Source organism: Carcharhinus amblyrhynchos, chromosome 1 (genome assembly GCF_965287045.1).
Source record: "Carcharhinus amblyrhynchos chromosome 1, sCarAmb.v2.hapA, whole genome shotgun sequence".
NCBI classification, from domain to species: domain Eukaryota; kingdom Metazoa; phylum Chordata; class Chondrichthyes; order Carcharhiniformes; family Carcharhinidae; genus Carcharhinus; species Carcharhinus amblyrhynchos.
The window spans coordinates 155,355,053-155,381,507 of record NC_137324.1 but is presented as its reverse complement, the minus strand read 5'-3'; the positions used below and the strand labels follow the sequence as shown (position 1 = coordinate 155,381,507).

Sequence of the window (26,455 nt, the reverse complement as noted above, 5' to 3'; positions counted from 1 at the left end):
TTGTTTAGTTTTCTATTGTCCACTCCACTCTGAGGCTAAGAATTTCACAGATTCAAGACTTTGAGTGAGATAATTCCTCCTCATTTCTGTTTTAAATCTGCCGCTTCTTAGACTAAAATGATGACTTCTCATTCCAAAATGCCTTACAAGGGAAATATCCAACCTACATCTATCCTGTCAATCCTCTTTATCATCTTATATACCTCAATTAGGTCTCTTCTCCTTCTTCTAAACTCCAGTGAGTATAGGCCTAAAGTGGTCAATCTCTCTTCATAAGACAAGTCCTTCATCCCTAGAATCAATCTCGTGAGCCATCTCTGACCCGCCCCTAATGCATTTGTAACATTCCTCAAGTAAAACTTTGTGTAGTGCTCCCGATGCAGTCTCAGCAATGCCCTACTTCTATACTCTGTTCCATCAGCATCAAATGCCAAAATTCCATTTGCCTTCCTTATTACCTGTTGCACCTCTTTACTAACTTCCTGCAACTTATGCATGAGGACACCCAGATCCCTTTGCACTGAAGCATTTTGATGGCATTTCTTGCCATTTAGATAAGTTGCCTTTTTATTCCTCTGACCAAAATGGATAACCTCACACTTATCCATATTAAATTCCAGATTTTGGCCCAATTACTTAACCTATCCATATCCATTTTTAAATTTCTTACTTCCGCTTTGCAATTTGCTTTCCCACCTATTTTGACGTCATCTGCAAATTTGGCTTCAGTACATTCCATTCCTGCATCTAAATTCTCAATATAGTAAATAGTTAGGTAAATAGTTAGGTAAATAGTTAGGGCCCAAGGCCCTAAACCCTGTGGCACGCCATGATTACAGCTTGTCAACCAGGAAAAGATTCATTTATCCCCATTTTCTGCTTTCTGTTGGTTAGCCAGTGCTCTATCCAAGCTAATATATTACCCCAACCTCATGAGATCTTATTTTGTGTATTAACCTTTTGTATGGCACCTTATGAAGTAACTTCCTTAGTGTTACATATTTAAGTGCTGGCATGACTGCTGTAAGAGTTGGTCACATGACTTGATGGTGCTGTCACTAAGGTGCCTCACAGGCTCCTGCCTTAATTTAATTTTTTAGTCTATAGAGTCAACAGCTCCTGCAACAAACCTGTTTGTTCTTTTGAATCTACGTGTGCAAGCCGCATCTTTTTCTTTATGTTCAAAACCCCCAACTCCTAACATATTTAGGATATTAAATTTCGGCCCAATTCTCTTTTGGGCAATAAGTTCCACTAACTGTTTTACATCCATTATTGGTGGTTCTGTAATCTCAATGTTCTCCCCCTTTGTGAAAACTAAGGCAAAGTACTTAATTAGTATCCCTGCTGTTCCCTCAGTGTCCATTGATTCACCCTTCACCTTCTTCATCACTTAATGAGAGGAATGTAGGACTCATTCCTTATTTACAAGGCTTGAGAATTGGAAGCTTGGCGAATGCATTAGCTTCTTATTGGGCAGTACGAGAGCACAGTGGTTAACACTGCTGCTTCACAGCTCCAGGGACCTGGGTTCAATTCCTGGCTTGGATCATTATCTGTGTGGAGTTTGCACATTCTCCTTGTGTCCACATGGGTTTCCTCCGGGTGCTTCAGTTTCTTCCCACAGTCCAAAGATTGATGGGTTAGGTTGATTGGGCGTGCTAAAATTGCCCCTTAGTGTCCTGAGATGTGTAGAGGGATTAACGGGTAAATATGTACGGATATGGGGGTGGGGCCTAGGTGGAACTGTGGTCAGTACAGACTCAATGGGCCAAATGGCCTCTTTTTACCCTGTAGGTTTCTATGATTCTAAAACATCTATTTGGAGTCTTCAACAGCTGGACAGTTTTGAACAGCAGTAACTCATTTACATTAATATGTTACCTGTGAATTGGACTTGCAAAGCAAGTTACAGTGCATTTTATGCTTCAACACATGCTGTGCGTTCAGGTTCAGTTCACAATTCCTGATTATCACCTTTTTGTTTCTGAGGCAAAATATTGAAATTTACACCTTCAAGAAACTTAGGAATTCTTAAATTCAAACATGTTTGCTTAAATCCTTTTTGGAATATCATAGAATCCCTACAGTGCAGAAGGAAGCCATTTGGCCCACTGAGTCTGTGCCTACTCAGCATCTCATCCAGGCCCACCTCTGTCCTATCCTCATAACCCCATGTATTTGCCCCACTAATCCTCATAACCAACACATCTTTGGACACTAAGGGGAAATTTAACATGGTCAATCCACCTAACTGACAGCTTTTTGAACGTGCAGGCTTCGGTAGCATTGTGCGTGACAAGCTGGAGAATATGCTGGGGCAACTTTGATATAAAGTGTACATCAGGCATATATATGGTGGGCTGAACAATCGCACTGTCCACTCATTAGCATTAGCAAGAGGCCTGAACCATCTTCATGGTTAGGTCCTCTTTAAATTTGCATAGCAAGCTGCCAACTCTAAACTTGATTGGGGACAGTTTTGGAAACCCATTAGCCCCATTCGGGTGGCATGGTGGCACAGTGGTTAGAACTGCTGCCTCACAGTGCCAGGGACCCAGGTCCGATTCCCAGCATGGGCCACTGTCTGTATGGAGTCCGCACGTTCTCCCTGTGTCTCAGTGGGTTTCCTCCAGGTGCTCCAGTTTCCTACCACAGTCCAAAGGACATGCTGATTAGGTGCATTGGCAATGCTAAATTCTCCCTCAGTGTACCCGAACAGGCGTCGGAGTGTGGCAACGATGGGATTTTCACAGGAACTTCATTGCAGTGTTAATGTAAGCCTTATTGTGACACTAATAAATAAACTTAAAAACTTAAACCTTTGCCGAGCATTAGAAGCAAAACCTTAATGGGAAGAGACAATCCTGGGGCAGAGTGCACTGAAATCCTAGCAGTGGGTGGGCATATGAGTGTCACAGTGCATTTTTAGTGTTTTCAAAGATGCCTTTAGTTTCCTGTTTAGGCCACTACATCAGGTAGCAATGCAACTGCAGTAAATTACTTCTTAACACTTCTTGACACTTTTTGAAGATGTGTGTAAAGGTATGTCTGTTTGCACAGCTTTTTTTCATTTTATGTGTATTGTTTTCTTTTTGCAGAGAAGGCAAGAGAAGCGAGTTTGTTTCTACTGTTACCTTCACCTTAGTCTGGACTGCCATATTTTCACATTCATAAACACTGAGACTGGGATTTCTCTGTTCTTACTATGGTAACCTATTATTTATGGATATCTGTTTATCAGAGTGAAATATGCAATAGTATGTTAAGCATTTATTAAAGTGGTATAATACATTGTACAGTACAAAATGGACATTTGCTGTATGTGTTTCACTTATTCATTAATTTGCTTACCTCTGACCTACAGGATAGCTGGGTAACTATTTGCACTGTTGGTCTATGTGAAAGAAATTCAAAATTCTTTCCCCCTTAATCGATATATTTCAGTTGCAATTGATAATTTGAATTGACTTTGAAGTAGCTAACACGATAGCGGCATGGTGGTTAGCACTGCTGCCACACAGCACCAGGAACCTGGGTTTGATTCCCAGCTTGGGTCACTGTCTGTGTGGAGTCTGCATCCTGTCCCTGTGTCTGCATGGGTTTCCTTCGGGTGCTCTGGCTTCTACCTGCAGTCCGGAAGAAGTGCTGGTTAGGTGCATTGACCATGCTAAATTATTCCCCGCTGTACCTGTACAGCTGCCAGAGTGTGGTGACCAGGGAATTTTCACAATAACTTCATTGCAGTGTTAGTGTAAACCTGCTTGTGATGTTAATGACTTTTAAAAACTTCAAAACATGTTGTGGCAAAATTGGTGAACATTGAGGGAGTAGTTTCAGATTTTGATGTAATATTAAATTCTATTTAAGCCAAAGATGCATTAAAAGACTTGATTTACATAAATCATTTGATGATATCAGATAGTGTAACAATTATAAGGTTTATAATATTTCTCTGTTCTGGGATTGTGTCTTTCAATTTAAGGTAAAAATGATGAGGGTCATGTTTTGAAGCCTTCCTGACAGCTTGGGTGATTTGATTGTTAAAGGAGGTCCAGATTGTTTTACTTGGAAGAAAGTGCAAGGTGTTTCTACCTGGAAACAAAGGCAGCAGCCTATGTGCTGAAGGTCAATAAACTGAGAGTTTCCAAAGTCCCAGAAAGTGTTGAGAAAGTTGGGTTGTAAATAGTAGTACTTTAAACTATCTATTTACTTTCAAGATCAGAGGGAGTTGCCGTCTGAAGGATAGCTGATCAGCATCTCCGCCTGGATACAGGGCCCATGTAATTCACATTGTCAGGGTGAATGCCTTTAAGATGGGAAGTATGCAGACGAAGCTATTGTGATGTCAGGTTTTCCTAAAATATCACTGGAATGCAGTGGAAACTTGTAATCAGATTGGAAAGACCCAAATTTGCGAAGAGTTAAAATGAGGCTGGATGATTTACCCAGCTTAAGCTAGAGGGAGAAGCCTCCAGGAAAATTCACACTGTAAAAAATGGTTCTAGAGTTAAAATTTCCAGGCTGGGAAAGAAAAAGATTGCAAGTAAACCCTCAGGAACTAAGAATCATTTTGGACTAACTTGGGAGAAATGAGTATCCACATCAAGGACAATGTAAAGTATGTCTGTGAAATGTGTTTTATCAGTTGTGCTGAAAGTATAGAGGGAAAAGCTCTGTTCCGTGATTTAAAGTATAAGATACTGCCGAAATTGTGTTTAACTGCTGTTTCTTTTAGTCTGCCATTACAGTAAAAGTCTAAAAATGTAGAATAATGTCATGTTATCTTTGTATCGATTAACTGGAAGTTTGATTTTTTTAAAAAAATTGGCCTGTATGGGGATTGTAATGTTCAGTAGCTCAAAGGGTGAAGGAGTTACACAGAACTGCCTTTCTCAGTTTATTATTCTTAACCACCAAATCCCACCACACATTATTAACACCACACATCAACTGCCTTTAGGGATTCCTGTAATGGTGTTATTCTATATATAGTTTATGCTTAGGGCACAAATGTAGCCTTCTTTACATTCACAGTGCATTTTGCCCCAACAATTGAATGTGTTGTTTACTTTTATGATTTGATAACCAACCTTGTTTCCTACTGAAATAAATAGCTTCATTTTCTAGCATTGCACGTTAGTTATAATGCAATGTTTATTTCTTTCCTCATTCAACTTAATATTTTGCTACCAATTGTGTATACATGTGTATGATGCAAGTGCTTTTGAGTTGAACTGGAATTCAACACATCGAAGGAGATGACCTCTGAGGAAAAATACCAGGAATTTGAAACTGGGCATTCCCTTTGAATTCTGATGATCAAACAGAAGTTTAATTTCACTTCCCACAATATAGCTGTTTGTGGCAAGAGAATAGAATCACAAGTTTATTTTCCTCAAGCCTAGAGTTCTGCATTTTGCATCTTCAATGAGCCTTGTATAAAATTAAAAGACTCCCCTAAAGACTAATTGATTAATTATGGAGCTTTTATTTATGGCGGCACAGTGGTTAGCACTGCTACCTCCCAGCACAATAAACCACGTGAGGAACAATTTGCTGAAAATGTATTTTTTCAATTTGTAATCGGAGTTGGATTTCAGAAGGGGAACCATTTATTTTGAGCTGTACAGTGTGTTTGACATGAGTCACTGAAACACTGGTTTTTCTGTATTTGGTTGTAAAGCATGTTTTCTTCCTTCTGAATTGGACTGAATTTGTAGAGTTTGCATTTTAGTTGCTCCTTACAACAGAGTGGATCAACCAAAGCCAGAGCTCCCTGAATGACCAAAGTGGTGGAGAGTAGGATGCAGCAGAAAATGAGAAGTATCAGGTTGCTAATACAAGTGAGAATCAGGCTGAAGTTCAGAAGGAAAATGATAAAGGAGTTAAGAAGACCAAAGTGAGACTGTGAGAAGAAACTGGCAGCTATACATTACATGTGCAGTGGACAGTGGGGAACCTGTGTATGTGGTGTATCTGGATTTCCAGAAGGCATTTGACAAGGTGCTGCACCAAAGACTGCTACATAAGATAAAGGTGCACAGTATTACAGTGTTAGCATGGATAGAGGATTGGTTAACTAACAGAAAGCAAAGAGTGGGGATAAATGCCTGTTTTTTGGTTGGCGATCAGTGACGAGTGAGGTGCCTCAGGAATCAGTGTTGGGACCGCAACTGTTTACAATTTACATAGATGATTTGGAGTTGGGGACCAAGAGTAGTGTGTCAAAATTTGCCGATGACACTAAGATGGGTGGCAGAAGACAGTGTGCAGAGGATGCTAGAAGTCTGAAAAGGGATATAGGTAGTGTAAGTGAGTGGGTGAGGGTCTGGCAGATGGAGTAGAATGTTTGTAAATGTGAGGTCATCCATTTTGGTAGGAATAACAGCAAAAAGGACTATTATTTAAATGGTAAAAAATTGCAGCATGCTGCTATGCAGAGGAACCTGGGTGTCCTTGTGCAGGAATCTCAAGGAGTTGGCTTGTAGGTGCAGCAGGTAATTAAAAAGCCAAATGGAATTTTGTCCATTATTGCTAGAAGGATGGAGTTTAAAAACAGTGAGGTTATGTTGCAGCTGTATGAGGTGCTAGTGAGGCCACACCTGGAATACTGTGTACAGTTTTGGTCTCCTTACTTGAGAAAGGATATACTGGCACTGGAGAGGATACAGAGGAGATTCAGCAGGTTGATTCCGGAGTTGAGAGGGTTGGCTTATAAGGAGAGACTGAGTAGACTGGGGCTGTACTTATTGGAATTCAGAAGAATGAGAGATTTTATAGAAACATATAAGATTATGAAGGGAATAGATAAGATAGAAGTGAGGAAGTTGTTTCCACTGGCGGGTGAAACTAGAACTAGGGGGCTTAGCCTCAAAATAAGGGGAAGCAGATTTAGGACTGAGTTGAGGAGGAACTTCATCACAAAAGTATTGTGAATCTGTGGAATTCCTGCCCAGTGAAGCAGTTGAGGCTACCTCATTGAATGTTTTTAAGGCAAGGATACATAACTTTTTGAACAGTAAAGGGATTAAGGACCTCCACACACCTGACGAAGGAACAGCGTTTCTGAAAGCTTGTAGGTTTACTATCAGATAAACTGGTTAGACTTTAACCTGGTATTGTGAGACTTCTTAAGGTGTGGTTCCCACCTGCGAGTTTTATAACTTCTCAGTAAAGGCAAATAGATGTCCTCACAACACGGGTAGGGACAGAGACCAAAGAGGCTCCCCAGGAGATTGGAGGTCAAGGGTGGGGGAGGGGGCTACATGCCAAGGGAGCAGGGTTAGAGGGGGTGGGACATACTGGATGTGGGGGGGGGGGTGGCGGTGGTGTGATTGTGCTGGTGGGGAGGAGAGAGCCGCTATCATTCTGCAAGTGGGATTGGTGGGAGAAGGAGGGAGGAGGGCGACTGGGGCTGGTAATCGTGGCCTGAATCGGGCTGGGGAGAGTTGGTGGGTGGGGGGTGGGGGGGTGCGACGGGGGGCGCTGTTAGGGCTGGCTGGGGGAATCAGAGGTGGGGGATCCGGGACAACAGCGATCAAGGGTGGGGAGGGGGGAATGGGTTGGAAAGGCCAGTCGTTGGGACATGCTGCAGTAAAGGGGAAGGCCAGTGATCGGGTGGCCAGCAGTTGCGGGGTGGAGGGGGTGGTGTCAGTGCACATGTACCAATCTCTACACTGACAGATCGGCACATGCGCAGTGGCCCATTCAGAACTTTGCAGCCGCCCTCTCGAGCAGGAATAGGTCTTGCCCCCTGCTTTTCTTGAGTAGGTTGATATGTGACCTCAGACTTTCATATCTTTTTCACGAAGGAGGAAGGTGGAAGAGAGAATGTCCGGGTTGCATGGGATCCTTGATTATGCTGGCTGCTTTTCTCAGGCAGCTGGAAGTGTAGATGGCGTCAATGGATGGGAGGCTGATTTGAGTGATGGATTGGGCTACTTTCACAACCCTTTGTAATTTCTTGTAGCCTTGGTCAGAGCAGGAGCCATACCAAGCTGTGATTCAGACAGATGGGATGCTTTCCATGGTACACCAGTAAAAATTGGTGAGGGTCATAGTGGACATTTCCTTAGCCTCCTGAAAAAGTAGAGGTGTTGATGGGCTTTCTTAATTGTAGCATGAAGTATGTTAGCTTTTGTTGCAAAGAGATTGGAATATAACTTATTACAATTATACAAGACATCGTTACAGCAACACCTGAAGTTCAGTGTGTGGTCCTGTTCTCCTTTACTAAGCAAGGATATACTTGCTTTAGAGGGAGCGTAACAAAGGTTCACTAGAGTGGTTCCAATTGAGGGATATGATGAGATTAATTAGAAAAGACCTATATTCTCTGGAGTTAAGAAGAATGAGAGGTGATCCAGTGATAAAACATAGAATCCCTACAGGGCAGATGGACGCCATTTGGCATTGACTGTCTGACAGAGCATCCCACCCAGAACCTATTCCCCCAATATTTATCCCACTAATCCCCCTAACCTTTGGACACAAAGGGATAATTTAGCATGGCCAATCAACCTAACCTGCATATCTTTGGACTGTGGAACGAAACCGGAGCACCCAGGGGAAACCCATGAAGAAATGGGGAGAACATACAATCTCACAGACAGTAACCCAAGGCCAGAATTGAACTTGGATCCCTGGAGCTGTGAAGCAGCAGTGCTAACCACTGTGCCACTGTGTCGCCATAACCTTCCCAAGGGGGTTGACAGAGTAGATGCTGAGAAAATGTTTCTCCTGGCCAGGGAATCTAAATGCGGTAAATATCAGAATAAGGGATCAGCCTTTTTAAGATGGAAATGAGGAGAAATTTCTGCACTCTTGTTCAATGATGGAGAAGGCTCGAAGGGGCAAATGACCTACTCCAGCTCCTATTACTAATGCTATATTATAAAATATTATGGAATCAATTATTTGCTTTGTTAATAAGTTATTCAGAGCAATATATAAATAATTGTTTGCCATTCACATACCCAGTACAGACTCGCTCATTGTAAATTAGCTGAACAGCAGGGTTCAATATTTTATGAGAGTAATTGGGATGAGGCATAAGGAGAGATAATTAACAAAAATAGATAAAATAAACATGAAGAATTTTTCCAACCCTTGCCCAAAAGCACAATCCTTTGTCAAGCTTTGGATGGGACAACTTTCCATTACATTAAGCCAAACACATCCTTTCCATAGAATCATAGGTTATAGCTCAGAGGATGCCTAATTTGGCTAGCCTCACCACTCTGCACTCCCCAATTCCCGGACAAAACCCACACAGATATGGGGAGAATGTGCAAACTCTGCACAGACAGCCACCCAAGGCCAGAATTGAACCTGGGTCCCTGGCACTGAGGCAGCAATGCTAACCTCTCTGCCACCGTCTCACCACATCTTCGTGTGACTTCTGTGGTTTTTTTCTGCAGTAGTTGTTCCTCAGTTCCTCTGTCTTGACTCATTCGATGAGATAATTTGACTCACTGTCCAGAACATTGCTGGTGCCCTTTCGAGTGACATGGCCTGTCAATGTTGATTGTTGTTGTTTTGGCTTGATTTCCTCTGACCTGTAGCAAGCTGTCAATTGGCCTAATTAAACTGAATACAACATCTTCCCTGCCCATGCTATATAACAGGTCTTTCCATGCTGTTAAAGACTAGCGTTTTCACCCATATGAAACATATCATTGTGGCAGATAACCAATGAACAGTAACCAAGGAAGTGAGCAATCAAAAGCCCTCAATCACTGTGCTTTTACGTCTTGCTCCATTATCAAAAAGTTCATAAAAGAGTCAAAATAATTCCAACCATTGAGATGACATAGAATCATAAAATCCCTATAGTGCAGAACAGGGCTGCAACAGAGCATCTTACTGAGGTCTCCTCCCCACCATCCCCCTAACCCAATGCATTTTCCATGGTTAATTCCCCCTAACTTACACATCTTGGGACACTTAAGGGTTATTTAGCACAGCCGATCTACCTAACCTACACATCGTTTTATTGTTAACTAATCAAAAGTGCAAATACCAACATTTGAATACCCATTGCGATTCCCGTTGGTCATTTCTTATAGAGATTGTTCCATCCAAGAATATAATTTGAAATCTAAATCGGAAATAAATAACATTTAGATGTAGACATTTCTGGCGGAACTTCTACCCATGAATCAGAGAATGTGTCCAGAATGTGTTCAAGTTTGTCAGTAGTGAAAGGTGTGGGGAATAGTGTCTTCAATGTATCAGTACATGATTAACTTGTAATAGTGTGAAATGTAAAGACAAACCAGAGTTGTACAGCACAATTTATACACTGCCACATTCAAGGTCTTTATAAGGTTTAGCAGAATTATCATCTTGAAATGGCAGGGTCAAGTGTGTGAAAAATAATAAATGTGTTTTCTTCCTCCCCTTCTTTGCCAGCAATCTTGCTCTGTGTCTACCAAAAGCAGATGCTGCGGCCGACTATACAAGTAATGAGCAGCAGACTATTTTGATGGAAATGAAAAACACAGTGAACAGAATGCAAGTTAGTATTCAGTGAATTTCTAAGAGCATTTAATGTGTCATTCAATACGAAATTATTTTCATTTTATTGAAAGATATTGTTATTTCTTTCTTAGGTTGAATTGGAGAAAAAGCAGGAAGCTGTAAGTATAGCCCTCCAATCTTAAACTAAGAAAGGCTCAACATACACAACGCAGCAAGTGTGAATTATTATCACAATTTGATTGACAGCTTGTAAAGTCTTTGAAGTGGGAATATTTCGGACATCTCATGCAGGTTGATTATATAATGGTGAAAGTCATGTGGTCAAACTAATCTAGGAATAATTAATTTAAAACTAAATAACAACTGGATTGTGCACTCACCCCCATGTCCCCTGATAGCTTCAATGCCAACTGTATACCATTCATGCTGACCCATCCACCAACACACCACCCCCTCAACTCCCCCCAACCCACCACTACCTTTTATCCTTACACTTCCTTGCCAAATCATCCAGCACCCATTGTGGACAGACTCCAGTACCATGCTAAGTGTAAAATTCTGAAGTGTTCATTGATTTAATTCAAAGTTTCAAGAAAGAAGCTCATTGATACAAACCCATTCACTATATTTAAATTAATTTAATCCCTTATTAAAACAGGCATTTGTATTCTTATTCCCACTTCAAAGACTTTATAAGCTGTCAATCAAATTGTGAACTGACAGGCAACATGGTGTGAAATTAATCATGTGACAATGATAACTCCCAGGTTCGCATCAACAAACAAGAGTGAAATCGCAAGCACTGATTTTTTTTTAAATGTTTGAAATAGTTTTATTCAAATGTCTAAAACTTAGGAGACTTAAATTTCTTAACAGCTCTCTTGACAGTCCCAATGAGCTTTGCACTTCTAAAGAGTTGATGCACTTTTTGTGCACAGCCATGTTGCTTTCAACAATCCCAAAGCTGTTCGACCTCTCCCAAAGCATTTTGGGCCTCTCCAAAGGCCGCCCCCAGACCATATCTATAAAGGTACCCTCTTTCTCCAAAAGCATATCCTTTCTCTCTCAAAGCTCTGGTAAACTTAGACTACCAGTTCTCAAGAACATAAGTTGTTGTGTTTTGGACATCCCACTGGTGAAAATCAGATCTAACCAAGCAGCTGTAGTTTTAACATGTGCAACTACCTCTGTGGACCATGGCTGTGTTATCTAGAAACCACCACCCTACCCGCTGTGACCCCATCCCGCCTCCCCATAAAAATGGAGAAATAGTGGTGGGGCTGGGGGGCTGATGGAGGTTCCGGTGTGGGACTTCCAAATCTGTGCCCTCGCAGCCATTAAGATGCAGAGTTTCTTCATCTGTGTGAAAACTCAGGCCTGAATGTACCTGTGAAATAAACTGGGGAGAGAACTATTTCATCAGAAGGTACCAAGATGACCCATTGTGACTCCCTTTTCTTTAGAGAAATTAAAATAACTTTCTGCTTCAACTTGTTGCGCTGAACTTTATTGTAGGCAAATGTGAATGAAGTATTTGAATTGGTTTCCTCCCAAGATATCTTTGAGTAGCAATTGGGTGATCTTAAATATTCCATTTTAGCCATTCCATTTTAGCATATTATTGATTTTAAAAAAGAAAAGCCTCTTAGTAAAGTGCATTGTGCAGCAGAATCACAGAATCCCTATAGTGCAGAAGGAGGCCATTCAGGCTATGAAGCCTGCACTGACAACAACCCTCCCAGGTTCTATCCTTGTAACTCCACATATTTACTCTGCCAGCCCCATTGACACCAAGGGACAATTTTGTGTGGATAATCAACCTAACCGGCACATCATTGGACTGTGGGAGGAAACCAGAGCACTTGGAGGAAACCGATGCATACACAAGGAGAATGTGCAGATTCTGCACAGACACTGATCCAACACCAGAATCGAACCCGGGTCCCTGGCGCAGAGGCAGCAGTGTTAATCACTGTGCCACCATACCTTTCACCACTGGGACTTGGTGTTAATTCCAGTCTAGATTATTGAGCCTTGTGCTGATTGTTCCTGAATTTCATTCATGGTATTTCAAAGAGGGGGTTATATTGAGAATGTACCATTCCTGATGGCACAATTAAAGATGGGAAATACATCTGCTCTCTTGCTTTTTTCTGTTACCCCCACAATTGCAATTAAATTTAAAGTGCTGGGATCATGCTTAGAAGAGATATACGATCACATGGCAGGGGATGTTTTACATTGGTGAAACCTGCTATCAACTCTCAATCTAGCAGGTACGAGTCGCTATAAGTGAACCTCCCGGTCAAATTAGGAAACCATGTATCATGGCTGGAAGCTACCTATCCAACCCTATTGTCTTTAATGTAAGTTTTGAGAGCACAAAAGTGGTATAGGTATTTTTCAAAATTAAATTTCACCTGTACATACATGACATTACATGGATGTCACAGGATGAATCATCATTCCTTATTGAGACTAGCTTAGTCAGAGAGCTAAATGTACTGGCATGCCACATAGTTGGCACATATTGATGGGAATGGGAAGTTAGGGACAGTGTCTATAATGTGGAAGAAACAATGTTGTATTTCTTTGTTTACTCTTTATTGAATGTTCATGTTAACACCCAGTGCTATATTCACCGCACTGAGAGACAGGGCTGAATTTGCAGATTCAGCTGATCCATTGTAAAGGATGTTGGTGGCGAATTAATGATGATGCTAGCCATGGACACACACCCTGTAATGACCCCTAACTATTGCAAGAGGTCAAAAGTGGGATTTGTGCTGGTGAGAATCCCGACAACAATCTTTCCCACCCAGCCCTAATGGCACAATCAAGTTCACGCCCTTCTGACGAGCATAGATTATGATAAATTTAAGATTAGCGGACTGAACAACACTACTTCTGCCCTCCACCTTATGTTCCCACTCAGCGTGACATCACACTGGCACAAATCACCACTGGTTTTCAATAACGAAAAACCGTCATGGTGATCAAGCCTGGGGTGCACAATGAGGTCCGGCCCCTGGGGTGGTGTGGGACATGGCCCAGCTGGCACCCACAAAGAAGGGGGGTCCCTCTGGGAAGCTCCATTAAGGTTGCTTGCCTTATATGAAGGGGAAGGTGGTGTCTGCATTGGGATGGGGCCCAATGCCTGTGAAGGGGGGCACAATGCCCTGATTGTAGTGGGGAGGGTGGAATTGCCCCGATGCTTGCATGAGGAGGCAGGTTGGCATGAAGTTGTGAAGGAATGTGGGGGTAGTGCCAGTGATAAGGGGGGAGGGAGTGGTGAGTGGAGCCTGTGATAAGGAGACAGAGGCCCCAAAGCCTATGAAAGTGGAGGGGGGGACTTTCCCGATTTGGTGGAGGGGGGGTGGGGTTCAGGTTGTCATCCTTATGCTTGCATTGGGAGGGATGTGGGATAGTGCCCTGATATTTGCATGTGGGGATTTTGTGGGGGCTGCACCTTTGCTTGGGGGAGAGTTCTTGATGCCCATGGGGGAAGGGGGTCCTATAATTTAACTTTGACACAGGGGCATCCTTTAAAAACAACACCCTGAATCCTTGCATTGCTGCCAAGTTTAGGCCCCATCCCTCCAGCTGGCTGTGTGATCCTCAATAGCAGTTTGAAATTTCACAGGTGTGAAAAGGCACCTGTGAACCCAGCGAGTTTCACACAGTTTTTCTCACCTGATCCAACACTCTGTAATTTTGGGAAAATTGCCACTCTGTGTGGATAATACACATGTTGCACGTGAACTCAATAGCCTTTTAAGAACTCTGCCAGCCAATGCCCAGAGATGGACATACATTTGGACATTTCTGACTCTGCCCTTTAGGTCCCTCACTTTCTCATCTTGACTGTCTGACTGTTCTCCCCCACCATACCCAGGATGCCAAGCCCTTCCCACTTCACTTCCCCATGCCCCTCTGATTTCTCTGGAATGCTCTACTGACCCCCGTCCCCACCCTGATTCTCCCTTGGATGGCTCTTCCACTCCTCCATGCCATCGACCCCACTCTACACCCATTCCCCACTATACCACTGACTGACCTTCACTGGTTCTGAGCCTCCATGCAAGCTGCCATTCTCCCGCTCCCCTTGCTTATGTCATAGTGTTAAATGAGGGAAACCTCTGATCTTGCACACAATTGACTGGTGTGCACCAACATATATCCTGTGTCACTACACTCACTTGGTTTGTTGACTTTACCTTGACGTAATTAAAAACGTGTTTTATGCTAATAAACATCTGAGGTGTGCAAATATACTACAAATTTGAATCCGCCACAGGCTGGCATGAGGCTTGGCACCCTTCTCTGTGTCTCAACCCACTATCGGGAAATGCTCATTAAGCAAACCCAAACGCCACTACCCGCTACATAAAATAGCCCATATTGTTAAACTTTTACCTGCAGTATCTGCTTGTGCGCTGATTGTTTTTATCTCTCAGATTATATAGAGCAAACACAAATGAGTTTTATTACCATACTAGGTAAATTTCAGGACCAGGGGCCAACCCAGATCTAAAAAAAAGATTAGCTGAATTGAAGATTGGCAGTTTGCTAGGAAAAGGTGCAAATCTCCGATTCAAGCTGATTAGTGCTCTGTCGCCTTTTATTCTCCAGAGCAGGTTTAATTTTTGAAATTTCCACAATTTGCCCTGTGTTGGGATGATTCATTCGCTCATGAGTGTGAATTATTGAGGGAGGCTGTTAATTCGTTGATAGCAATTCAGATCATCTTTAGCTTTTGTTATGTGAAATTAACTCAATCATCTTTTTTCTTGTATCTTGCATCTTATTCACTTGGTACGTTTAAGTTTCCTCAATCTCCGTTGCCCCTGTAGCCAACAACTGAAGGGTAAATCACAGATCCTTGTACATTGAAGTGTTGAGAAACACTGTTAGATCACAAGATATAGGAGCATTCGGCCCATCTAATCAGCTCCACTATTTAATCATGTCTGATATGATTCTTAGCCCCATTTTCCTGCCTTCTCCCCATATCACTTGGTCCCCTTATTGATCAAGAACTATCTATCTTTGTCTTAAAGACACTCAATGACCTGGCCTGCACAGCCCTCTGTGGCAGTGAGTTCCATAGATTCACCCTCTGGCTGAAGAAACTCTTCCTCATCTCAGTTTTAAAGGAGCATCCTTTCACTCTGAGGTTGTGTCCTCGAATTCTAGACTCTCCCACTAGCAGAAACATCCTCTCCACACCCACCCTATGAACAGAGTAGTCCCTCTATATGTTAAGTATGTAAAGGGAGATGGTTCCAAGTGATTGCTATCTCTTCCAAGTCTGCTCAATTTACATACATCTAGTTGGTTGGTACTACAGAATTTAAGTATTGTTGAAAAAAAGAGACACGTCAAAGCTTTTTATCTTGCATGTTGAAAGTTTCTTCTCATTTATTATACATTGTTGTTTCCCCTTTATGCTGAAGTTTCCTGATGAGTGCAAGATGAAAGACTCCGACACACCTGTTTATTCATAATCTACATACATCCTTGAACCTGTGTATGAAGATAAAGAAACTGCTACAAAATTCAAATTTATTACAGACACTATATACTAATAACTCTCTCTTTCTTTTTAGGAATCACATTCGGATGCTCATAAAAATGTACCAGTAAGTATTTGATAGACTTCTCCGAACTATTAAGACAGCTGAAAGGTTGAACCTTTTACTGCGCAATTTGTTACCTAATGGAATATAAAACTGTTCATGTAGTCCACATGTTGCTACTGTTCTAGCATTAGTTTCCTCTCTAATTCCAATTGATTATTAGGGGGCATTGTAGGTGGTAGGTGAGTGCGTGCACAAATTCTGCTGTTGGCATTCATAATAGTACCTGTCACATTGTAACTGCTTTCTCTCCAGAGTGAGTGCAGTTACAGTGCAATAAACGTACAGTTTTCATTATAAATCTGGGCAGAGAGGACAAGATCTTCATAGATATTGGCAGAAGCCAGTAGAAGGTGGGGAAAAGCAGCATTGAAGCTGCCAGCAACAATGGTGGTGGAACCTGGGCTCAAGAACCTGAAAGGGCAGATCCCAGAACATAATGCTGGCAGGATGGATTGTGATCTTACCCCACCAGCAGCTTAATTTCTCAACGATCAGGGCATCATTTTTAAAGGCCGCTCTGGTGCACAATAGTTCACCAGGAAAATGCCCCCAGCACCATCCCCTGGCACTGTCCAGGTGCCAGGGAGCAGTGCCTGAGCATAACCCTCTTTCTGCCCCTGAGTGACGCACTGACCTGAGTCCCTCTGGGAGGTCAGCTCACCAGCTCCACACCTTGGGAGACCAGTTGGGTTTCACCCCAGTTTGCCCTTTATAGGATGATTCAAGCATAGAGGCCTTATTATTAGATGCTAGTGTATGGAAATAATGAAGTTTCCTCATGAATGCGAGTTGCCCAATGTTGGGAAACATGCTACATCACTGGCAGGGGGAGGGGACAATCGAGTGACATGTTTAAGGCAGCGTGAAACGTGATTTGGGCTTTTCTCGTAAGATTTTTCACTCCCGTTGCAAAGCAACCTGAGAAAAACAGGACCAGAAAATCCGAGCTAGAAATTTATAGTAGAAAAGATAACCAGGATTGGTGTAAAGTTGAAGTAAGGAGGAAGATCAACAAGAGCAGAGGAGTGAGGGTGATGAACAAAAAGTAAAATAGGGCGAACAAAAGACAGTTGAATATAACACGGGAAGAAATTATTGATGCAACTGTCCTTATCCTTGCTCAGAGGTCCAAAGAAGTTTTAAGAGTTTATTTCAGTAGAGCCAGGTCCTAAAAGTGTGAAAATGAATGAATTGGTTAATTTTGTTGAAATTTGTCACAAATGATAAGTGGACTTTATAACTCTGGGGTTCCCAATGGCCATCTGACTATAATCCTCCTTTTGTCCATTACCAATGCTTATGTTTCTGTGATCCCTGCTTTCTCCTTTCCCACTTTCTGACATGTGTGTATTCTTTGCAGGAACGGCATCCCTCCCTGAACATTTTTGCTAGCTCCAAAGCTAAGAAACTTTAAAATGCCCTTAATTTAAATTAACGATTTAGTTTCTATAAATGATCAATTCACGTCACTTATTTCAGTCACACACCCATCAAACAATGCTGCCAGAATTCTGCTTCCTATATCCTTGTTTCTTCGCATCAGCCCTAAACACCTGACTATATTCCTATTCCTATTATTGAAAATTACCTACCATTTTTGCTGACTCACTTAATTACCTTACACAAATTTCACTTCCAATTTATCACTGTCTCCTTAATGATTTCCTGCTCCAAAATTCAAATTCTCCAATACTACCCACTGAATTGATTACTACTATGATCTAAATACTCCTTGAATACCAACTGGAGAATCATTAGTTAGTTTTCTCCCTCACTATACTCCTTAAGTACTAACAATCCCTACCAAAATACCCATTAGGTTCCAACTACTCAGTACTCCCAGTGCTTCACTTCCTTCATCCATTTAACTACTTCTATAATCTTCCCACAAGGTTTTTACAAAGTCATAAACTTCCCGACAAGCTACTTTGTCTCAGCTACAAGAGAAATGCTGCAACAAATCCACTTCCTCCTACTTGTGATGATTGTAATGGGAAATCAACCGTGTGCCTGTGTGTGCATGTGTCGGATAATTAATGCATTTATTACATGTGCTGTATGTTGTTAGAATGAGGAGAGAATATTTTTTATTCTTTTATGGAATGTGTTGCCCATCCCTAATTGCCCTTGAACCAAGACATGTAATTTCAAACGGCAGTTAAGGGTTAACCATATTGACTGGTTATCTTTCTTCACTGTCTGTGCTCTCAATGTCCTACTCCACAGTATATCCTGTTTCATTAAACAAAACCATTCTTTTACAAAAGCTGTTGAAGTAGCTATTACTATGTATTTGCATATGGAAGAATAATTGCCTTCTATTTTAATCAAAACACATTTTTTCTTTTAGGAATTAAAGTTATACACGCCCGAACCGGTATCTGTAAGTATTAAGTACTGGCATGCCATAATTTTCTGTGCTAATTAGATAAGTTAAAAATTGAGCAGCTCATCGCCTAACTGGATAGTTGAATTGATCACAGTTTCCTGTGAACTAGGAGGCTGTAGCTATAACTTTGGTTTTCTCTCCAGCTATGTGTGAATGATGGGACACTGGGTTGTAGGTTGAGTCCCCTATGCACGTATTTAAAATTGAACAGGCTGTGATAGAGATCTATAATCTATCACCGCTTCATATCACACATTGGAAAGTCAGATCCCTTCTCTCTTAAACTGTTGTTTGATCATTTCATTGAAGTGTTCCACATGTTCTTAAGTAGAATGCACAGTGGTTGGAACTACTGCCTCACAGTGCCAGCGACTCAGATTTGATCCAACCTGCCTGTGTGGAGTTTGCACATTCTCCCTGTGTCTGCATAGGTTTCCTTCAGGTGCTCTGGATACCCTTTCACAGCCCACCTCTAATCTCTTCATTCCACCGGTTAGATACCGATATGCCGGTTAGGTGGCTTGATTAAGGTAAATTGCCCTCACTGTCCGGGGATGTATCAGTTAGAACAATTAGTCATGGTGAATGTGTGGGGTCACAGGGATAGGGCTGAGGGGTGGGCCTGGATAAGATACCCTGTCAGAGAGACGGTGCAGGCTTAGTGGGCCAAAAGCCTCCTCCTGCATTGTATGGATTCTATGAAAATATGCCACCCTGGCCAGTAATCAATTTGGCTGATCTGGTATCAGCATCCAGGACTGCAAATAGTTTCTTCGACTGTAACGCCCTCTAGTTTCCAACATACTGCTGCCAAGTGAAGGGCATTGGCAATTTCTGCTTGTGGGTAAGATTAATTATAACTCATGTATACTAATGTGCACCTCTTCCTGAAGCTATCTGTGGCAGGATGTTTTGACAGCATATTTATAATGTAATGTTGTGCATAACGTTAGCAGAAAGGGTTGATTCTTGACCTTGAACCTCCCACTACCTAACGCACTGTTGAGTGCATCTAGACTTTATTTAGGAACATTGACTGATTTTATGTCAAAAGAAATATTTAATGATTCTCCACATTGAAACCAATCTGGCTCATAATTCAACACAAAATGTGGGAGAGTGGAAATCTGCAGCAATACTCCCATTATTTGAATGGTGAGAAAAGCAGAATATTCACGAGGGATTGAGTGAGGTGCCATACATGTGGAACTATAGGGATCTGTGCCTTTAGTTTCAAGTTATTTATATGTGTCACAAGTAGGCAATGAAACTACTGGGAAAATCCCCTAGTTGCCACACTCTAGTGCCTGTTTGGGTAAACTGAGGGAAAATTTAGCATGGCCAATGCACCGAACCAGCACATCTTTTGCACTGTGGGAGGAAACCGGAGCTCCTGGAGGAAAACCCATGCAGATACGGGCAGAATGTGCAAACCCCACACAGACAGTGACCCAAGCTTGGAATTGAAGCCGGGACCTTGGTGCTGAGAGGCAGCAGTGCTAACCATTGTGCCACCATGCCATTGCTTTCTTTAAGAGAAGAAAGGGGAAATTGGCAAGTTGAAAGGGGGACATTCCCCAATTATTCCCTTTTAAATATTGTCACGACAAATTTTAATATTTGATTCTGTAACACCAAAGGAAACTGTAGATTACAGGAGGCGGATATTTAAAACAAGGTCTTCCTGAACGTTACATGGATGCAGTGTCAGAGTTTTGACATCCTGACAGTGACATTCCCGGCAGCTCCCTGCATTAAACATTAACTCCAAGTTAATCCCAGGGAGTTTCCCTGTAAAGCAACTTTCCCAGCTCAGCGCTGCCATATTTGGCACACTGTTTACAAGAAGATTTTGATCAGTTATCTTCCTTCACAAAGTGTCTCTGTTGAATGTGTTTTGATCACTTGTTTGGGTAGGAGTACGCTGTAACTTTAAATCTAGCAGTGACAGTTATGTGGGTAACATCACAGATTAAAGGTTCGAGGGTTCGGTGTCTGACAAACATTCAGCCACTTAGAGCAAAATGACACAGCGATGGTCTAGATTGCAGCACCAAGTATTGCTGGCTTCCTATTTGATGCTGTTCTTTACTTTGAAAATGCAGTTTGTAATGATTTTCTGCATCAACCACACCCTGTTTTGTAAGGCCTGCAGAAATAAATACCTGATTTTAGTTTTGGAACAAGTTTATTCAGCTCTTGAAATGATTTACTAACATCCACATGACCCCGTAACCAGCTTGCCACTTCTGTTTGTGTTTTCCCCACACCCTTTGCGAGCAGCACAGTGGCACACTGCTGCCTCACTGCCAGGGAGTGGGATTCAGTTCCAGCCTTTGGTGACTGTGTGGAGTTTGTACTTTCTCTTTTGTCTACGTGGGCTTCCTCTGGATGCTCCTGTTTCCTCTCACAGTCCAAAGATGCATGGGGGATTGGCCATGGTTTAAAAAGATATCCTGTAGTGTCCCTAGTGTCTAAATTAGATGGGTTAGCCATGGTAAATGTGTGGGGTTACAGGAATGGGGGGGTGGGGGGGGTGGTGGTTGGTGGTGACTTTGGTAAGATGCTCTGTCAGAGAATCATGCAGAGTTGCTGGGTTGCATGACCTCCTCCTGCACTGTAGGAATTCTGAATCTCCTCACATCCCAGTACTCCTCCTGCTGCTCCTCACTGCTTCTGGAATGGATGACAGAGAGGAAAAGGGTAAGTAAAGGGCCTTTGGGAGCGAGCAGCAAGGGACGTAAGAAAAACAGCAAGGGGAGTGAGAGGACATGAGGGGAGCGGTGGAGAGTGTGAGGGGCATGATGCAGTAATATTTAATCTGCTTTTTTCTCCAGTGCAATAACTGTGTGATAACTGCTATCAATTGCTTCACTGAAGAACTGAAAGTTTTATACCGTGAATTTTCATTTGATTCTTTCAAATTCACAAACCATGAAAGGTTGGACAGAAATGCAAAAGTATTAACTAAACTTAACCAGGTAAGTAGTGTTTTAATACCATATTAAACATTTTGGCCTTGGCTAGGGGAGGAATCATTTGAATATCTGTTACCTGTGTGTTATCTTCACGATAGAAATTTGTTGTGCAAATCTCTTCAAGTTACCCGGGGATTAGTCAGGAAGAGGAATTGATGAACATTTAGCAAATCCTTCGCCTATCCAGTAGGCAAATAAGCAGCACCATTTTCCTTCCCTTAATCTATCTCACGGGGACTTATTCCCAGAGTGATGTGATTGATATTGCTTTCAGATTCATTAAAGAACTGAATGTTTTACCCCTTCTTGAAATGGTGCCAAGGAAGAGCAGAGTGAATTTTTTCTGTTTGATATCACTAACAAAATTATAAATAGGTTCTTTATTCAGAAATTTAGCAAACAGCTGCCTGACAAATTTAGATTCAGGCTACCATATGTGCACAAAATAAATGCAATGCGCATTGTATAGCAGATTTTCTGATAGTTGGCCATTTTGTCATCAATTCACTAGGTCGAATATATAACGGACCTATAGAAGGAAAATTTGACTGAGTCAATAATAGAGAATAGAAATTTACTTGTCCTTTCATGCATCAGGTTGCAAAGTTCATCTATCTGTGTCATCTCCTCTTCCTCCTGCTTTTTTTAATGTTCTGTCATTTCTGAAGTCATTTTGTACAGAGTCTCGTAGTTTCATGAAGAACTTAGGTCTGGGATTTTAATTTCACTCTGCGTCATAGAATTAAGTTCCTCTAGTACAGAAAGGTGCCATTTGGCCCATTGAGTCTGACAGGGCGTCTTACTCAGGCCCACTCCCTGCCCTATCCCTGTAACCCCATGCATTTAGAACCATAGAACACTACAGCACAGAAACAGGCCTTTTGGCCCTTCTTGGCTGCGCTGAACCATTTTTCTGCCTAGTCCCACTGACCTGCACCTGGATCACATCCCTCCACACCCCTCTCATCCATGTACCTGTCCAAGTTTTTCTTGAATGTTAAAAGTGAGCCTGCCTTTACCACTTCATCTGGCAGCTCATTCCACACTCCCACCACTCTCTGTGTGAAGAACTCTCCCCTAATATTCCCTTTAAACTTTTCCCCCTTCACCCTTAATCCATGTCCTCTAGTTTTTTTCTCCCCTAGCCTCAGTGGAAAAAGCCTGCTTGCACCCACTCTATCTATACCCATCATAATTTTATACACCTCTATCAAATCTCCCCCAGTCCTTCTATGGTCCAGGGAATAAAGTCCTAACTTATTCAACCTTTCTTTGTAACTCAGTTTTCCTGCTAATCCACCTAACGTGTACATTTTTGGACTGTGGGGAGGAACCCACAGAGCAGACACGGGAAGAAAATGCAAACTCAGTGCAAACTCCATGCAGTGAGTCACCCAAGGCTGGAATCGAACCTGGGTCTCTGGTTCTATGAGGCAGCAGTGCTCATGATTGTGCCATCATGCTGCCCCTGCATCCTGATACATTTCCAATGGATTTGTGCCCAGGAATGTGTATAATTGGGCACAGGGCAAATAAGTAGCAAGAAAGACCTCAGATAGTTGAATGAAAGTGATTTATGGCTAAGGTGCCCACATCTATTCAATCTTTTCATGAACAGTGGGGGTAGCAGGGTGGGGAAGGGAGGTCAGGCCCAAGGGAATGGGCACAGCAGGTTAGAGGTATTGGTAGAGAGGCCCGGATTGTGGGGTGGAGAAGGCCTGAACCTTCTACGGGGTGGAGGCGGGGGGGAGGGGGGATGCCTGCCCACCACCTCCACCTTCTCACCTGTGGCTGAAGCATGGTCCATTTTTCAGCATCTCTCCTGATCCTGAACTCCTGCCAGCGTGAAAACTGTGGTGGGCCAGGAAGCTGCCCTTAAGGGACCAACAGCATTCCCCTTTAAATTTTCCCAGGCAGCCTTCCCACCAGGCTCTGGCCCACCCTGATCTCTCTGCAATTTTACAGCAGGCTAGGCCTTATCTGTCCAAGTGTAAAATAGTGGCGAGGTTGTGACAGGTGGGAGTCCAGGGAGAAAGCTGTCCGAGAAATTTTATGGTCACTGCACGGTGGGAATATGCAAAATTTACGTTTGAGGTGTAAACCTAGATCACTTCATCACAAGTTAATGGAGGCTCATAAGTATCCTCCCGTTTGACTCCACAGTACTGTCCTGATTTGGCTGTAACCTGAATAGAATTATCCTACATTTAATGAGAGGAGTGGGGAGTTTGTTATATTTGCTAAATCATAAACGCATGTATTAAGGCAGCATTTAAATAATAAAGGGGAGCAGAAATGTTTCCTCCATGTCTGCAACTTGATTCCATTCAGCTTTCTACCCACACTTACAAAGTTATTTCCTTTCCTTTGCTTTTGAAAGCAAACTGCTAAATCTAATGCATCAGCTCCACGCCTGAGTACAAATGTATTGCAGTATTGCACTCCCCTTTGCCTTTTCAGTATTCTATTTGGTCATTTGGAATTGGGCACTGATTTACTTCTTTGGGCAGCAAGGTGGCACAGTGGTTAACACTGCTGCCTCACAGCTCCATGGCCTCGGGTGACTGTCTGGCCAGAATTTTATCGGTCCGCCTGCCGCAGGAATCGGAGCAGGCAAGGTGCGGACCATGGAAAGATCCGTTGACCTAGGGTGGGATTTTTTCGACTTTGGGATGAGCAAGGTTGTAAAATCCCACCCTCTGTGTGGTGTTTGCATGTTCTTCCCGTGTCTGCATGGGTTTCCTCTGGGTGCTCCGGTCCTTCCCACAGTTCAAAGATGTGTGGGTTAGGTGGATTGGCCATGCTAAATTGCCCCTTAGTGTCAGGGAGATTAGCTGGGTAAATGTGTGTGGTTATGATAATAGGGCCTGGGTGGGATTGTTGTCAGTGCAGGTTCGAATGGCCTCTTTCTGCACTGTAGGGATTCTGTGATTCTTCACCATTTAGGGATGACGATAGCCTAGTGGTATTATCACTAGACTATTAATCCAGATAACTCAGCTAATGTTCTGGGGACCTGAGTTCGAATCCTGCCATGGCAATTTTGAATTCAATAAAAAGTATTTGGAATTAATCTACTGATGACTATGAAACCATTGTCAATTGCTGGGAAAACCCCCTGGTTCGCTAATGTCCCTTCTAGGGAAGGAAATCAGCTGTCCTTACTCGGTCTGGCCACTTTTGACTCCAGAGCCACAGCAATGTGGTTGACTCTCAACTGCGCTCTGAAATGGCCTAGTCAAGGGTCAGTAGGGATGGGCAATAAACGCTGGCCAGGTGAGATTAGGTTAAGCAGGTACAGTGCATTAAAATTGGTGTAGAAAGATTTTGTTGTTGTTGTTGTTGTAGTCCTAAACCTGTGTTTTCAATGTAGCCAGAGAACTGTGCAAGATGTGAAGAATTCGAAGAGAAAAATGTAACAGAATTTCTTAAGGCCTTTGCATCTCACCTCCAGTGTATGATTTCAGTAAAATAATACTACTTGTATAAACCATATTGAATGGTATGGAAATTGTGAAGTACGTTTTTTTATATCAAAATAAGTTTTTATAAGTTTGATTTTTTTTATTTAACTTAACCTCATGTATTGTATGTAAATGCACAAAATTTAATGTTTATATTGTATATATATATTTTTATGGAAACTATAGTGAAATGTATTTTCTTTGTAAATGATCGAGCTATGGATTACATAATATGAAGTTTGTAATATGTACAGTGTATAAAAACTGTATGGATAATTTTCACTAATCCAATCAAATATATGTAGACTATGTCAGAATCTCTTCCAATAATACCAGTTTTGGAGCTATAATGAGGTTCTGGGCAAGGGAGAGAGTTAAAACAAAACATTGATGTATGTTTAGCCATTTAACAATCAGATTCAGGTGTGATTTGAAATGTATCTTTAATATGCAATTTATTTAAAATTACAAAAAAGTTAAAAAAATGATGTATGCCTAAACTTCTGTCCACCTCCTGCTCCACTCACCCAACTTGACTTTGATCAGAGGGCATGAAAGAATTAAATCATAGGATCAGAAAGAGGCAGGTTTCAGATAAAAGACTAAACTAAACGATGAATGACTAACATGGTATGGCTCTCTTTTGACACAACTGATAATACTAAAGGGTAATGCTGCTTCTGTTCTTTTTGGTTTTAAAGTAACTCTGGCACCTGAAGAATTAGTGGGGAATGCATCCCTGCCCATCACGGAGGCCACGATGTGGAGATACCAGCATTGGACTGGGGTAAACACAGTAAGAAGTCTCACAACACCAGGTTAAAGTCCAATGTGTTTACTTGGTAGCAAAAGCCACTAGTCTTCGGAGCGCTGCATCTTCGTCAGGTGAGTGGGAGTTCTATTCACAAATTCCCACTCACCTGACAAAGGGACAGCGCTCCAAAAGCTAGTGGCTTTTGCTACCAAATAAACCCGTTGAACTTTAACCTTGTGTTGTGAGACTTCTTACCATATCACGGGGACCTCAGAGTCATTTAACTCTCTGATTCACTCTTCAACATACTGGAGTCCAGGACCAAACAAATGTGTGGAGATTTTCAGCAAAGAAAGAAGGGGAGGTCCGGGGAAGTTGGGGAGAGAGTGGTGAGGTCTTGTTGGGGGAACACCAGGTCAGGGGAAAGAACACCTGTGGGGAGTAGGCCTTGGGAAAGGGTGCCTGATGTGGAATGGGAGCTCTTGGGGGAAGTGTCACTACCTTAACACCTGAGGCCCTAATAGGGAGACCAGCCACGCTTCTCTGTCCCTGAATTCTTCCTGCAATCCTCAAAATCAAGACCCTGGGGGTGGAGGGAAATGTTCTGAGGCCTTAATTGGGGAACAGGTAATTGGACTGCTCTCGGCTTTTCCCCCTCCTCCATAGAATTGTGGGCAGTTGTCAGACAGGCAAGAGTGTGACAGGAGGGCCAACCAGGGAACTTTACAGGCCACATACCTGCA

The 26,455-nt window shown here is 42.3% G+C and overlaps 1 protein-coding gene across 1 annotated transcript in view; it reads left to right on the top strand.

Moving 5' to 3' along the window:
- Positions 1–25,762, top strand: part of LOC145346589 (interleukin-15-like) — a 49,409-nt gene extending 23,647 nt beyond the window's left edge. The window contains exons 2-8 of the mRNA XM_080194048.1: positions 3,102–3,211; positions 10,417–10,522; positions 10,617–10,643; positions 16,095–16,127; positions 18,478–18,510; positions 21,354–21,497; positions 24,868–25,762. Of these exons, the coding sequence (XP_080050174.1) occupies positions 3,102–3,211; positions 10,417–10,522; positions 10,617–10,643; positions 16,095–16,127; positions 18,478–18,510; positions 21,354–21,497; positions 24,868–24,969 (555 nt within the window). The 3' untranslated portion in view covers positions 24,970–25,762. The remainder of the gene's footprint in view (positions 1–3,101; positions 3,212–10,416; positions 10,523–10,616; positions 10,644–16,094; positions 16,128–18,477; positions 18,511–21,353; positions 21,498–24,867) is intronic.
- Positions 25,763–26,455: the final 693 nt, after the last annotated feature.